The following is a 16,238-nucleotide window of genomic DNA, read 5'->3' as shown; positions in this document are numbered from 1 at the left end:
TATCCTGCAGTAGTAGTTTGTTGTTGTTGTAAGTCAAGTTATAAATGAAAAACAGGAATTTATATTTGATCCAATAATAGAATCATAGAACGTCTCTAGAATATCACTTTGGCAGCTGTGTGGAGGTAAAAAGGAGACATTAAAGGCTTAATGCATGGAGATCAATTAAGTGAGTATTGATTTCTTCGATGGAGAGGCAAGAGAACTCAAATAGGACAGTGGCTAGGTGAGTAGAGAGAAGGTGATGGAGCTAAGACGTGCCAGAGGTAGAACTGACAAGACCTGGCAACTGCTTGGATGTTTCATATGAAGGAGAATTAAGTGTCAAAATTGACTCCCAAGTTTTAAACCTGGGTTAACTAGAAGGATAATACTGAAATGAGGGGGACTGGCAGAAATAAGGAAGATTGGAAGAGGAATGGATGCAGGAAAAGGTACTGAGTCTGTTTTACATACTATAAGTTTGAGATGAAAACTGAATTTCAAGTTTGAAATTACCAATAGGTAGTTGGTGGTGTGGTACTGGACAACAAAGAGAGTAGAGCTTGATAAGTAAATAAGAGAGTCATGTACATAGACATGATAACTAAACACATACTAGTTAATTACATAAACAGTACAAAGAGCCTAGTGAGAGAAAAGGTCCAGAACAAGACATTGGAGTAAACTTAAAGTTAAGTGGTCCTAAAAGGATAATGATCCAATGAAGAATACTGACTAGTAGTCAGTTGGGTAGGCAAAACTGAGACAGTAATGTCATGAAAACCCAAAGAGGAGAGAAAATCCAGCTGTGTATGATGGATATCATCAAATGCACAGACAATTCAAGTAGAATGAAGATTAGGTAGTAAAGAGGTCAATGGTAACTTTCAAGAGAGTAATTTCAGTTGTCCAATGAGGAAGAAAATGAGACTAAAAGGAGTTGTGAAATGAGAGGAAAGAAAATGTAAACAAGTGGTGACAGCTTCTTTTATGAGTTGGCTAAGAGAGGAAAGATATATAACAACAGTTTGGGGGACAGTAGGGTAAAGTGCTACTCCTTTTATTCAAGAATGAGGGAGACGTGGAAGTGTTTCCATCTGTAAGCAGCAGGGAATGCACTAGTAGACAGAGGATGACTGAAGGCTAGAAGGAGACATGATGATCGACACTGCAGTTTGTCAGGTACATATAGAGGAGTTGGCATGGGCTAAGAGAAAGGGCACCTTTTCATCAGAGTTTTCAGTGAAAGAGGAGAAAATGGCAAAAAATATGAAGAAGTTTTGATAGTAAGGAAGAAGAGGGAGTTCATGGCAAATGACGTTGATTTTATTAGTTATAAGGCCAGGTTCTCCGTTGAGGGGAGGGGAAGGGTAGATAAAGGAGGCTCAACAACCGAAAAGGTTTGGAATAGTCTTTGTAGGGACAGATAGATATTAAGCATATTAAGTACTTTGTGTCAGACCCTGTGCATTCACATTATATTTAATACAGAGTGAACACTCAATAAATGTTTGTTACAGTTTTGAAATTGATATCATCCCTAATTTTCATTAATTCAATTTTGCAAAAATAAAATAAGATTTAAATTAAGTTGTCAAATTTTGACTTTGTCTGATGTGCAATTTTCTATTTATGTAAAATTTTAAATATTGTTATTTTAGTGCCATATAATTTTCAATTAAGAGGCATAAGATCTTTTCAATAAAATATATTTATACATTTTTTTTAACAAAGAGCAATTTGGGGTGGGGGTGGTGTTATTTTTCCCAGAAGAGAAAAATGGTGAAAGTGTGAGAGTCATAGTATAGTATTTTGAAAGAGTAATGATTTCTCTTCTTTCTAGACTACTATGATAAAAATGAAAACAAAATTATCACTGATAATTTATATGTAATATAATAAAGCTGATTTCCACCTATTATGGAATTTGCTTAAGAGACAGCTAGAGTGCTTAAACTTGGAGTCAGGAAGACTTCAGTTCTAATCCAGCCTCAACCATTTATGACTGGTGTGATTCCAGGCAAGTCACTTAACCTGCCTACCTCAGTTTCCTCATTTTTAAAATATGAATATGAATGGTATATATTTTGTATGGTGATTGTGAGTGTAAAAAATAATATTTATAAAGTGTTTTGCAAACCTCAAAATATGGTACAAATAATAGCTACTGTTATTGATGCTACCTTCCGGGAACAAGGATAAAGAAATTCCTTCTACCACTAGAGATCTCCGCCTGCTTTGCAACAGTCTTGGAGAGTTGCCTACCATGTTCAGAGGTCAAGTGACCTCTCCAAGGGGAAATGCCTGGTATATATCTGAGGCAGGAACTGAGCTCCCTCTTTACTCCAAGGACAACCGTCTGTCTGTCTCTTTTCTAGACACAACATTAAAAATAATTTTTGGGCAACATGATTTTAAAACGTTCTTTACCAGGATGCTTAGCTCAATTCCCTATACATATGTGTTATATTCATCTGGAAGCAAAGTGAAATTATTTTTCTTTTGCATTAAGAAATAATAATAATAAAAATAAAATACAACCTTGCCTTTAATTTAATTTTGAATTCATCAATGAATTTTCTATTATACTTCTTGTGATAAATATAAACCTATGTGTTTATCAAATCCCTAAGAAGATTATCTAAATCAACTCTGTGTAATTACCATTCGCCATCTGTTCCACCAGTGCCTGAGCTGATCTGCTGGCATCTTGTAGTTTTCTGTACTTCTCAGGTTTTTCTCGCTCTATGGCCTGCAGCATGACAGCAAAGGTAAGTATTTCAATACAGGCATTCCAAAGCTATACATTAATCAAAATTTCTAAAGACCCTTTCTAGTCTTGAGCTATTTTATGATCTTTTTTATCACATTATGCTTAATGAATTTTCTATTCTTTCCTGTCATCAACACACTAATTACAATGACATAAGACAACCTATTGTTATATCATCTTTCTATGAGGTCCTGTCACAAGCATTGTACATTCATGACCATTTATTTCATCTCTGCAGTTCTGAAATCACATGATAGCTTCTGATATTTTGCATTCCTGTTAGCATAAAAGAAATATGTAATATAAATTGTAGCAAGACACTCTTAAGGTTGAACTATCAGAAACTTTTAACAATATTTTATTTTTATATTACATAGTTGCTGTATATATTTATAATACATTTCACATGACAAAAATATATATTTTCAACAAAAGTTGAATTGCTCAATTTTTTAAAGATTTGATCTTACATAAAAATTATATATGTATATACATGTACATATGCATATATGTGTATATTTGCTTTCTCTTAGTTTTAGAGAAAAACACAGACTACTTTATATCAACAATAAAACTGAGTACTATATGTGGATGTAGTGTATAAAGTATGTAACCTAGAATCTGCTCTTTCTGAAACAATTCTTTAGATGCTCCCATTTTTTTAAGGGAGAAGAGATGCCTTGTTAAGTCACAGCATTAGGACTCCTTTTTCCATTTCTCCTAACTGGATTTAGATTCCTGAAATGTGAAATTAAAAGTACTCCTTAAATTAACAAGAGCTGTTGTTAAATGGTATATTATTTAACTCACAAATACCTAGAGGGGGAAGGTGTAAAATTATTCAATAAGAACAAAATATATTTTAAGTGACTAACACGGTAGAAAGTTCTTATAACCATTTATAGTTTCCAAGATTCAGGTGGTATCGTGTGCTGTTTGCCCTTAAACATAATTAGATAGCTAAAGACTCTTATTATTCAATTAACACAGGATGATATTTTACTCTGTCCCTCATGGATAATGCAATTGCAGATCTGGACCTTAGAAGTAATTTGGTCAAATCCCAAAGTCATAAAAGTTAGAGCAGGAAATGACATTAGAGTCATTTTACAGATGAGAAGAAATGCCCAGAAAGATGAAATAACTTGTCCAAAATCACACAGCTAGTCAGTTGCAAAACCAGGATGAAGACTCAGGTTTCCTGACAGCATACCAAAATACCATTAGAACAGATCCTCTGTACTTCAGAGCAGAAGAATTTTAACTATTGGGCTCTTTCTCAAAAATGTGTTTGTTACCATAGGTTGTGAAAAGCAATTTATCAATTTATTCAAGACATAAGTGGTAGTATATATAAAGGTACATATGCACTCTTGTGCTTTAATATGTTCTTACCTAATAACAAATATATAGATCAAAATAATCTTCACATGTACTTTTGGAAAGGGATAAGGGTTTCTAGAACTATTTTTCCAACACAGCAGACAAAAAATAAAATTCCATGGTGTTTTCCTTGTAGTATTAGATTTTACCTATACCTATATTATTTTCAGAAGTTAATATCTTTCAATAGCACTTATCTATTCATTTGAAAAGTAGGATTTCTAGATTCAAGGTCCATACAACTAGCTATTGCAGAATGGGAAATTGAACTTGTGATACTCTAAAATATCATCTGATGGAATTCTAGTATATAAAACATTTATTTAAATGGATTCAAACAAGCCTAGAATGAAACATGAGAACATAATGGCAATTTTGTTTTCATATCTGCACTTTAAGAGCTGCCAGTGATCTTAAACTATCAATAATCTGAAAGTCTGTTAAATCACAATGATCAGGAACTCCAAATGTGAAAAATATATTTTTAACACTGAATTCTACTTGCAAATACCAGAAGCTACAAGTTGTGGAAGTCAGGTATAATCTCTATCCTATAACAATTGTAGCTACAGCATCTTAATGATCGCTTGTGCATCCAGTGATGCAGTGATTTCACAAGCTAATTGGTGAGTTCTAGGATATGCAAATCTGAAAAAAAGATAAAAATCCTCTTGAAATAATAAAAAAAAACAATAACAATATGAACACTACCTTGTGGTCATACTATCTAATTGGGCAAGAACAGAAGTAGATACTTGGAAACTCCAATTTGTTATTGTGTATGTCCTGTTTGCCTCTTCAATTTTTGTGAAGTCCGTTATCTTTCCCCCTGTCTTTGTCACCTCATAAATTTATCTGGGTTCTGATATTTTAAGAATATTGCTTGGTAAAATGGTAAATGACACTTGTAATGAGTTACAAGCTCTTTGAAGGATTTAGATCACGGTTTTTGCTATTTTTTTTTAAACGGAAACAATGCTCAGTGTTATTCACCAGAGTGACAAAAGAAAAACACAAATTAAAAAGAATTGCTGAAAGAGGCAATCCTCTTTGCTATCAGAATTGTTCTGTCTCATCTAGTTCACCATTTTTAAAATGTGTTTTCTGATAAGGCATGTTAGAAAATGATGTAGTCCCATGCAAGATGGGCTTAAATATGATACAAATTCTGAATTGCATAATGATATTGTAAGTCTAAGTAGAGTTTCCATTAACATTTTCAAAGAATCCTATGATTTAGTAATCGGTTAGCAGCCACTGATGCCACTTTCAGGAAGGATGAACTCAAATGGTATCTTAAAGATGATGTATCTGGGAACCAGATTGTTAACTTTGTTTTAACACATCTGAAGGGCTAACATAACCATTAAACTTCCGTTCTACTTGCTCATAGAGGGAAGTCAGGAAGACCTGGGTTTGAATCCTGCCTCAGACACTTACTAGATACTAGGTATATACTATTGTGTGTGACTCTGGGTGAATCACTTCACATTTTGTGGCCTCATATTACTGATTTTTAGGGTAAAGGGGTTAGATTTGATGACCTCTGGGGGGTTTTTGCTTTAAGTTTCCTCTTAGAGTCTCACTGAAGTATCTATGTCTAAGTGTTAAATGATCAAATATGTCTAAGCTCCTTATTTTGCATGTATTTGCATGTACATGGACTATTAATGAATCACATTTACATTCATTTATTAATAAAGGATAATGAATATTGGATACCAAATATTGATTAATAGAATGCTAAAAGTTTACTATGGTCTTATATTCCATGGACATTTTATTATGGGGTTCTGTCCTGAAATTCATAGTGAGAATTTTTATTAATTTAAAGCATAGACTACTGTTTCTCAGATCTGCTTCCACTTGAGTGAAAGTAACGAAATGGTTAGGGAAAAGGAAGAAAGAGCTTTAAAAGACTGTTACAAAAAAAATTTGACCTTATATTTTTTTTTTTTTTCCCATCAAAATGGGAGTCAAAGCTTCATGTATTTTTTAAATTATTTTTCCTCTAGTATAACATCTACAACTCCTTGGATCGAGTTCTACCCAGAAGGTATGTCTCACAGTTCAAAAGTATTGAGAAATGCTCATTTCAAATGAGAAAATAAACTGTCATAGGAAAATACATCATTTACATTTCCTATAGGAACATATTCTTATTTTCAAAATATGAGTTCACAAAACTATTTTTTTAGTTATGGCATTTTAAAATATGAGTTTAAATGGGTGAAGGACAACCTAATCATGGAAACAAGAAAAATCTTTTTTTTTTTTTTTTTTATGCAGAGTTAACAAGAAAGTGGAGTTCTGTGTTTCTGGGTTAATAAGATCACATGATTGCCTCTGAGGTCCCATGTCATCCTTCATTAGCATCTCTTAATATTTATCTGTTTAATGCATTTATATCTAAATACTTATAACATGAAAAATAGAAAATTATGCTTGACCCTATCCAGATTATTAATATTATATCACTTACTGTCTCAGCATTTATATAGCTAATGTTTTTTATATGTATGCAACTAGAGAATTAGAAATACATGTTACCTAGCAAGTATGTTCTGGGTATCCTTTAGGCTAGGACTATACAAGTGATACAAACATATGAAAAAATGGTAAGTTTTGCTAGATAGGTCACTTTTATAGCCTAACTAAAGTTTGTATGATCACATACAAATTACCACTTCTTAATCACGTTTTTAATTTGCAAGTGCTTTTACAATACCTAATAGTGTATAAACAGAAATCAGGATAGCAAGTACTTAAAGAACAAAAATATGTATCCTAGAAATTTTCTCAGGTACCTTGTATTTTTCAGATGAGTTAAGTTTTTAATTAAAGGCTTTGATTATAAGAAAGAGCAAAAACTGCTATGTGAAAGGGAAAGTCTGATAAAATTTAAATGCTTTATTTATGAAAACATATAAAAATGACCACTATTGGTAGATTTATTATGTTGCCATCCTTAGAACAGAAAACTCAAAGGGAAATGAGTGGGGGTAGGGGTAAGTGACACCTTTCACCAAAAATTAAAAAAAACTACCATTCAAGTTCATGAGAAACTCCCAGAATGCTGAAATGCCTTATACATATTGATTAACAGTGAAGAACTATGAAAATGAAGGTAGCAATTATCCATTATCATTTTCATGTTTGTGTATGTAATTTTATAATACACATACATGTGTGTTCATTTGTTCATTCACACTTAAGTACATATATGTATATATAAAAGCATATATATGTGTGCATATATGTGTACCATAATAAAAATGTAAGCAACTAATTTAATATTCTATTTTAGTCAGCAAATAAAAATGATGCTTTTTTTTAAAAACAATGAGTTCAAGTTTATAAGTTTGATTCAAGAGGAAACAGAAAGTTACTTAAAGTCTATTGTGTACTGTTCAGCATATTCAATTTGTCAGTTGAATAAATGTAAATTGCTCCTAAACATTCTAGCAAAAGCTTTGGTGATATATTCCTCAGGGAGAAACCCAATGTTAGTATTTTATTAAAATTGACTTAAGAGCAAGATTACAAAAAAAAACCAGGAAGCCCCTACATGATTTCAATCAACCGGAGTTTTTCAAATTTATACTTAGAGTTCCTATATGAGAAGATTTATAATTGTATTAGTTGAATATGGAACAGATGGTTCTTTAAATATTTTAAAACTGGTCTTCTCAAATGATAGATGTTTTCCTCATAGGTTCTTTTTTAAAATAATTTAAAGACCATATTTCACCTTTTCTCTCATTAAAAATATTTCAATATGATGAAAGCACAAATAATGTGAGCTTCTTTAACACAGCAACAGAAATATGTGTGGTCATTAATATTAGTTAAGAAATGCTGTTATAGCAGAAATAGCCATTACTTTTGAACCTAGTAAAGATTTTGATGTATATTTTTCATTCATAGATACCAAATGATAATGCTACCCATGAAATTCTTTATCAGATTGTCTGGCAACTTTACAGAGGTTCTGAGAGGAATGATAAATTCTCTGGCTAGAAGTAATTTTTTTTCTCCAAAACAGTCATATCTCATAGCTAAGATGAGATTTTTCTGGAGAGGAGTTGAGCGCATGAAATCTTACAAAATTATATAAGTAATACAAAAGTATTCTGAAAAGATTAGGTTGAGAGAGTTTCAACCTTGTTACTTCTTCAATACATAATAATATCACTAGAGAATTTGCTTTGCCTTTTCAGAAAAATATAGATTCTTTGTATATATCTATGTGTGTGTGTATATTTATAGAGAGTTGATGACCAATTTTTAATTTATATCTATAAAGAAAGAATTATCAGCAAATTTGTTACTACAAGATTCTCTTATGAAGAATTTAATGATAATTGTGTCTTAGTCTATTTAAGAAACAAGCTATTCTTTCATAATTTGGAACAGGAAAATATTGAATGAGGCTTAATTAGACAAATATAAGAATCTAATTCATATCTGTAAAATTTAAGCATCTTCTGCCTTACTAACATGTAATAATGACTAAAAATTAGTTCAAGCTATTATATTATTACAGCTGACAAAATCTAAATAATGCTACCTTGAAGTTTTCTAAATTAATTCCTATTTAGGAATGTCATACAAAGTTTGGTTCTTACCTATGGCATAAACACCTATATAAGATCAATTTCCCTTCCTTAGTTTATTCTTTGTATTTTAAAAAGGGGAAGCAGATTTGATGCATTAGTCAACAGTTAATGTAAATGAATATCTTAATTGTTTAAATGGTAATTAGACTATTGATGAAAATGACACATATTTAGCTATAGCATGATCAAGAAGTTGTCAGTCAACTTTAGCTTCACTTGGTATTTACGATACATATTCAAGATTGAGACATGAACATTAAACTGGCAAATTATATTCATCATTTTCAATATTAACATAATTATATAGTATACTTTGGACTTTTTTCAACTCAATATCATTTACAAAAAAAAAAAAAAAAGGACAAAAATTAATGAATAAGCCTACATTGACTTTTTCTTTGAGGTCCGAAAGGTTGCCTTCTTTTCTATATATTGCAAATTCTGGGCTTTGCAATACAGCTTCTGATCGAGTCATCCAGCTGTGAAGTTCAGTTGTATCAGCATCAAACCTGAGGTGTGAAAACAAACAAGCAAAAATAAAACCAAACAATACAATTCATTGATTAGTGGTCTATTAAAATTGTGAGGAAAGCTTACCAAAATTCCTCTCTTACCTAGCCCTCCCACATCCCCTTATCATCTTTATGTTGATGACTCACAGATTATATATCCAGTCATAGCCTTTCTCCTGAGTTCCATTACTGTGTTACCAATTGCCTAGTGGATATTTTGATCTAAAGGCTCATTAGACATTTAAAATTCAAAATCTCCAAAATAGAACTGATTATCTCCCAATTTTTTCTCCCATTAAACCCACACCCTCTTTTAAAGTTTGCTCTTTCTGTTATGTTCAGCTCTATCTTTCTAATCACTCAGGTTTATAAACTCCATATTGGCCTTAATTTTTAACTTTCACTCATTCTATTTGCCCAAATTGCAAAATCCTGTCATTTCTATCTCCTCAATAGTTTTCATTCATTCCCCTTTTCCTCCACATACACAATCAAGGGTTCATTATCTCTTGCCTCGACTTTAGCAGTAGCCTCCTAAAGGCTTCACTCCCTAAATCTTACCTTCCTACAACCCATTCTTCACAAACTACCAAAGTGATTCTTCCCAAATCACAGATGTAATCACATTGCTCCCTTATTTGATAAATTCAGTTATTTCCTCATTACCTCTTAGAATAAGCATGAACTCATATATCTACTTTTCCTAATGTATTACACATTGGTTTCCATGTTCTACACAGGCCAGTTGAACTTGCCTCCTGAGCATTCTTCATATATAATATTCCATCTCTTGTCCTTGTACCTTTGCTGTGACTCCTCCATGAGTGGAATGCATCCTTTCTCAGTTTTGTCTCTTAGAATTCCTCATATCCTTTAAAACTCAAGGCAAGCACATTGACCATGAAGATTTCCCCCTACCAGTTTCAAAATCACCTTCTATTTACTTTGTAGTAAATTCAATTTCTAACAAACTTCTATTTGTAAGTTATCTTCTATATTGGAATAAAAGCCTCCTGAAGACAGAGACTGTTTTCCTTTTGGCTTTGTTTCCTCCAGAGCTTAACATAAATAGAACTGCAGAGAGACACTCAATGTTTGCTGAATCATTGATTTATTCAATCAATCATCATTTATTAAGGACCTACTGTGGGCCAGGCATTCTGCTAAGCAATGGGGACATAAAAAGAAGGAAAAGGCAGTCCCATCCCTCAAGGAGATTAAAATCTAATGGGGAAGACAACATATTATCAAATATAGACAAAGCAATCTATATACTGAATAAGAAGGAAATAATTATCAGAGGGAAGACACTAGAGATAAGAGGGGTGAGGGAAGGATTTCTCTAAAAGATGGGATTTTGGTTGTACAAAGAAGGAAGCCTGGGAGGTCGGTAGTTGAACAGAGGAGGGAGAACATTCCAGGCATGAGATCAGTAAGAGAGAATGCCCAGAGTTGAGAGATGGAGTGTCTGGTCTGTGGAAGAGTCAGGAGAGCAGTGTCACTGTACCAAAGAATATGTGTTGGGGAGAAAGGTGTAAAAAGACTAGAAAGGCAGGAAGGGACTTGGGTATGAAGGGCTTTGAATGCCAACAAGAGCATTTTGCATTTGATTTTGAGGACAATTTTATTTGCCTTTTAGTAAGAAGATCTGGATTCAAGTCTTATTTCTGTAATTTTAATAAGTATAAGACATTGAGAAAGTCACTTAATCTCTGTGGGCCTTACTTTCTTTACCTATAAAATGAAGGGATGGGTATAAGGGGCCTTTGAGTTACCTCCTTCTAACTTTAAATCATGATTCTATGACCTGACAATCTCTAGCACTTGTCCGCTCATTAATTTGGTGTTTCATGTTACACTGCCCTATTTTGTTTTTCAGTGTTTTACCTTTGTTTCACGCTGTTTAGTTTCCCAAACTAAACAATAAGCTCTTCAAAGTAAGGGGCCATCCCATATGTTTTTTTCTTATCTTCAATGAAATGGGTAGAATGAAAAAGAATACATGTCTACTTCTGGGTCAAGCCACAAACAAGATGGAGGAGGAGACATTTTCTCTGATTCCCTTGAACTCTAAAACCTCTCCAAAATAGAAATGATGCACCAAAAATAAAGAAACTCCACCTACCTTCATGATTTAGGTTACTCAGAAACCCAAAGATTAAAAAAAATATGACTATGTCTACAACAAACTCCCTTAGCACCCCTCTCCCCTCATCCCATAATAGCAGCAATGAGAATGAATTAGCCATACTGCCAAACAAACAGACAGAAAAAAAAAAAAAAACCAAGCCCTCCACTTGCTCTTCTCTTCCTCTTTCCAGTGCTGTGGACACCTTGGCTCCAGGCTATAGAAGCCTGCTTGAGCAAGGACAGATACCCAGCACCTCTGAATCCCTCCACACTACAAAGCGCTACGAGGGGCATTATTCTTTGCTGCAAAATATTTCTGTTATGATCAGAAGCAAGAGGCAGGACATGTGCCTGAAGCTGAAATAAGAGTACAACACTACAGTCCACCCTACCTAACTCCCTGCATCCCACAGTCTCAGATTCAAATGACAAAAGTTAAACCAGTAGCACATGGCAGCTCTATGAACTGCCAATGCCTGGCTAGAGAACTGAGGAGCAGGAAACCAGCACAGAGCACAGCGTATAAGGTAGCTGTGTGCCACTCCACTAAGCCTGAGGGAAAGTACTTAGCATCTACTCAGGGTAAGTTCATTCCAAAGTCACTCCAGGCAAAGAATTAGTCTATGCATTGTCCAGAACAGGAGGAGGCTGAGATGCTTTGAGATTCAGCCACCAAAAAACATCACCAAAGGGAGGGAGTCAGAAAGTCAGAAAGTGAACAATAGGGGAACACAACGGGGGAAAAAGACTGAAATTACCAGAAGAAGGAGGAAGAAGAAAACTCAGAGACTTTGAACATAAACAGATAAATCAACAGGGAAAACATTAACAGCAGAAAACAATTTGGCTTCCAGATAAATAAATTCAGGCATCTATGAAGATAAATGAATGTTAGAAATAGATACAAGGTTTTAAAAGTGATTTTTGTAATTTGAAAGGGCAGACATAAGTTTTTATACTAACAGACATTTCATGAAACCATCAAATGTGAACCTTATTTACTCTGAAAATCTTATAAAGCACATGCTTCCCTTTAAAACATTCAACTCAGTCTAACGCACAAATACAGCTTCAATCACTGAAGTGACATTTGGACTTTATGAACATGTGGTGACTTTCTGTAGGTTATGCAAAGAATAACTTTCCAATGAATTAAGGCTAAATCAATTTTCTAGAGACTTTGCCAGGTACAATTGCTATCTCCCCACTTCAAGTCTTTATTGGAGTTGCTGCCATGGTAACAGTTTCCATACTCAGTTGATGGAGATTTTAAGTAAAGCCTGATGACCAATTGGCATAAGGTTCTTACTGTGATTAGCTTTGAAAGCCGAAAGTTAAATTTCATCTGTAATTATTCTTTCACCTAGCTTTTTATTCCTTTTCCCTCTCCCTTCCCCACTATTTTTTTTTCTTTCTTTCAATAAATCTGGAGTGGATTTAAGAACAGTTACCATGGGCTTTTTCTAAAGGTCCTCCAGAGAGCTATTACAGAACTTATAAGTCTTACAAATTCAATAAGGTGCATCAAACTATCTTTGGCCAATTTCAACAAACATTAAGTTTTCCAGGGAAAATAGCATCTCTTCCCAAGTGCATGGGATGAAACAGAATAGAAATAGATTCTGAAATAGAACAGAAACTTAATTTAGACAAAGCACCATTGTCTTTTCCCTGGCTGTTCTTCTGTTTAAAGTTGCCCTCATTCAACTTCATTTAGCCTTGTGACTTCATGACTCCCTTGGGCTATAACAAGTCCAATCCTTGAATTTATGTGAGTCTACTACCAATGATATTCCTAAGCTATTTTCTTCTGTCCTTTAAAATCTTTGTTCTCAGTATATCCTCCCTGAGGGCTTATTGCTTCAAAAATAAACTTCAAAAACAAATCCCTTCATAAGATTTTCTACCTCAATGTACCCCATTTCTTGCATAGCAACATGGTCATAGAATAGGAAGGGGCATTAGGAGTTATCTAATCAGTGCTTTCCTCTTATTTTACAGATGAAGAAACTCAGGCTAGAGAGTCTAAGTGACTTGCTCAAAGTCAAACAGTAGGTGGGACTGGGTTTTAATCCCAGCCCATTAGAAGGCAAATCACTAGATTTCTTTCCATTTTCCTGTAGAGTAATCTTTTAGCAATCTCTTCTTTCTTCAAGGCTGATAAAACTGCCTACCACACTACTATTGAATAAATGAATGAAAAGCATTTATTTAGCACCTACCATGTGCAAAGCACTGTGCTAAGTGCTATGCTACTGACACCTATAGAAAAAGTAAGACACCTATAGAGAAAGTTAAGACAGCTCCTGCTTCTGAGGAACTTCTAATGTACTTGGGGGAAACAACACAATAAAGTTTCAACTTCAAATTGGATTGAAGGACTGAAGGATTCTTAGAGCGCAGTAAAGCAGATGACAATGAATTTTTAATAATATTTTTAAATTACTTTAATTAACATATTACTTAACATAGTTTTTGATAAAGCTATATGCACTTCTGAAGTCAAACTATTCAATAGCAGTAAGGACTTTGGTAGTGAGCACTCCATGCCCTCCCCCAACCTTTCCCACTCCTCTCCCTCTTTAGTATCTACTGTTGCTGGAGAAGGCAGGTGATGCAGTGCCTGCAGGTTCAGTTTCCAGGGTGCATCTCTACAAGCATCCCCTGGATGATGGTTTTCTGGGCTAGATGGAAGCAGGGCCTACGGTTGAGGCACTTGTGGGTGTAAGGGATATATTCCAGGGATTGTCGGGCTTGGAATCCTTGGCTATCTCCATTGGAGACTAAAAGGATACGATGGGTTGAGGTGATGAGGGTGGTTTGTATCACTTTTTAACCTCTGCAAAAAGGTTCTCAATGACTTTCTGTAGCCTAACTTAGATTATACATTTTGTAATGAGCTCAAGATTATATAATGAACATAGAGAATGTGGCAGTCTGCTGTCTTACCTTTTATTTGCATATGTTGTTTCCTATAATATCCTTCTCACATTCAGTATGGTATGACTTTATAGATAGATAAATATACATATACATATATGTGTGTATTATATGTATATATACATATCAAATTAGTTTTGAAAAGTAATTTATACTAGTTTGATTAATAGAATGTTTTGTTGATCTGATATTTTACACATGACTTGATGCTTATTTTTCTTTTTGACTTTATAAATTGATTTGATTTTTAAAAATACAGTAAATCACAATGATTAGTTATTTTGACTTTCTTGGGATATAACCCTAGTATTCCAGAACTGGTGGAATATGGATACTGTGGATCTTTGTTTTGAGCTATACTCTTTACTAGTGGGTTAGAGTATTATTATTAGCCTCCAAAAAGTTACTCTTTTTAAGAGAAAGGAAAAAATAATTGCACAAGGGAAAGGGAGGCAAAAATGCTCTTTTAAGAATCTTCAAAGCAAAACAAAGTGAAAAAATGCATTTTAAAACAGACTGTATATTTCAAATTTGTACACATAGCTGAATGAAAAATGAAATTCTAGGATTGCAAAAAGGTTATAATGCTGCATTAACAAACACTAGAATAGCTGATAGAAAATCAGATTGTTCTTTTGATTAATGGCCACTTATAATTCCAGAACACCAAAAATAATTAAAATAACTGATCTGAAATTATTTTCTGTTGTTCGTGGTCAAACAGTTGGATGAAATTAAAATCTAACTTGTTTGTAAGAAAAAGGTGTATCGGTATTTTCGTAACAAGCAGAGAAAATGCAAATAATAAAATAAATTATTTGAGTCTTATTGATTTAATCTTTCTATAATTATATATGCTAAAAGATTAAGTTGCAAATAAAATTTAGAAGAGCTTAGATCACCCTCTAGCCCTAAAAGCAAAGCTGGAACTTTGTTCTTCTAGTCATAAGACCAATGGGACAAAATATAGTAAGGTTTAAATGGTGTGTTAGAATTCTCTGGTCACTAAGACAAATAACGTATCTTAAAAGTTTCCCATTGTAGGGGTAGCAAATATATCACCCTATGATGTGGAAAAATGAAAATTCCAATAAGCATTATTATTTAATTATGCCAATACTTCAAGAAATCATATTAATAATATATGATATAATCAAAACAAAATAATAATACAAAAGTAATCATAGGAATTCATGAAAATAAAAGACATGTCATCAGGAATCTGTTGTAATAGAAACATGCTAGATCACTGCAAAGAGTAAACATTTTAAATTATAAGCATTTCTTCTGGGACCACAAAAACATAAAAGATAATTCTCATTGCTATCTTCTTCATTATGGAGATTTAGCAACTTTCATTTCATTGTGATTTAAATTATTCAATATGGCAAATTTTTATTAGTTGATACTTCATTAATTTGGAATTTGTTATAACTTTGGACAGAATGGTTTATACTTTCATTGTACACACAGGGATTTCCTATGCAAATTAAAAATGCAAACAAAACAAGCATGAAAATATGTACTTATTCAAAAAAATCATCTTTTCCCCAGCACAATTACAGAGCTCTTTGCACACACACACACACACACACACACACACACACACACACACACACACATACACACACACACATGCATACACAAATACACACACTTTTTTTTGGTAGGGGGTTCCTGTGTCCCCAGCTTATATACCAGAATTTATTAAGAACAAATTTGTTGAACTGTTAAAGTACATTTCTTTCACATTTTATATAAGGAAATAATAAAAATCCAGGTTTATCAGTTTCTGTGTGAATAGGATGGTCCTGAGTGAGTAAATCAGAACAGATATGATAGATAGGGTGACATTCTATCTCTGCTTAGAAGTGATTTGGAGCCATTCAAAAAAAAAAA

The 16,238-nt window shown here is 33.4% G+C and overlaps 1 protein-coding gene across 9 annotated transcripts in view; it reads right to left on the bottom strand.

The window, feature by feature from the left end:
* Positions 1-16,238, bottom strand: part of DMD (dystrophin) — a 2,329,373-nt gene that overhangs the window by 1,478,514 nt on the left and 834,621 nt on the right. For all 9 annotated transcript variants that reach the window (XR_011968542.1, XM_072616876.1, XM_072616880.1 and 6 more), the window contains 2 exons: positions 9,143-9,266; positions 2,647-2,734 (listed from right to left, as the gene is read on the bottom strand). Coding sequence is in view for 8 of the 9 variants with exons in the window: in XM_072616876.1 (XP_072472977.1) it covers positions 2,647-2,734; positions 9,143-9,266 (212 nt within the window). In the remaining variant the exon portion in view is untranslated. The remainder of the gene's footprint in view (positions 1-2,646; positions 2,735-9,142; positions 9,267-16,238) is intronic.

This window comes from Notamacropus eugenii, chromosome 5 (genome assembly GCF_028372415.1).
Source record: "Notamacropus eugenii isolate mMacEug1 chromosome 5, mMacEug1.pri_v2, whole genome shotgun sequence".
Lineage (NCBI taxonomy): Eukaryota > Metazoa > Chordata > Mammalia > Diprotodontia > Macropodidae > Notamacropus > Notamacropus eugenii.
This window is presented reverse-complemented; position numbering and strand designations above follow the sequence as displayed.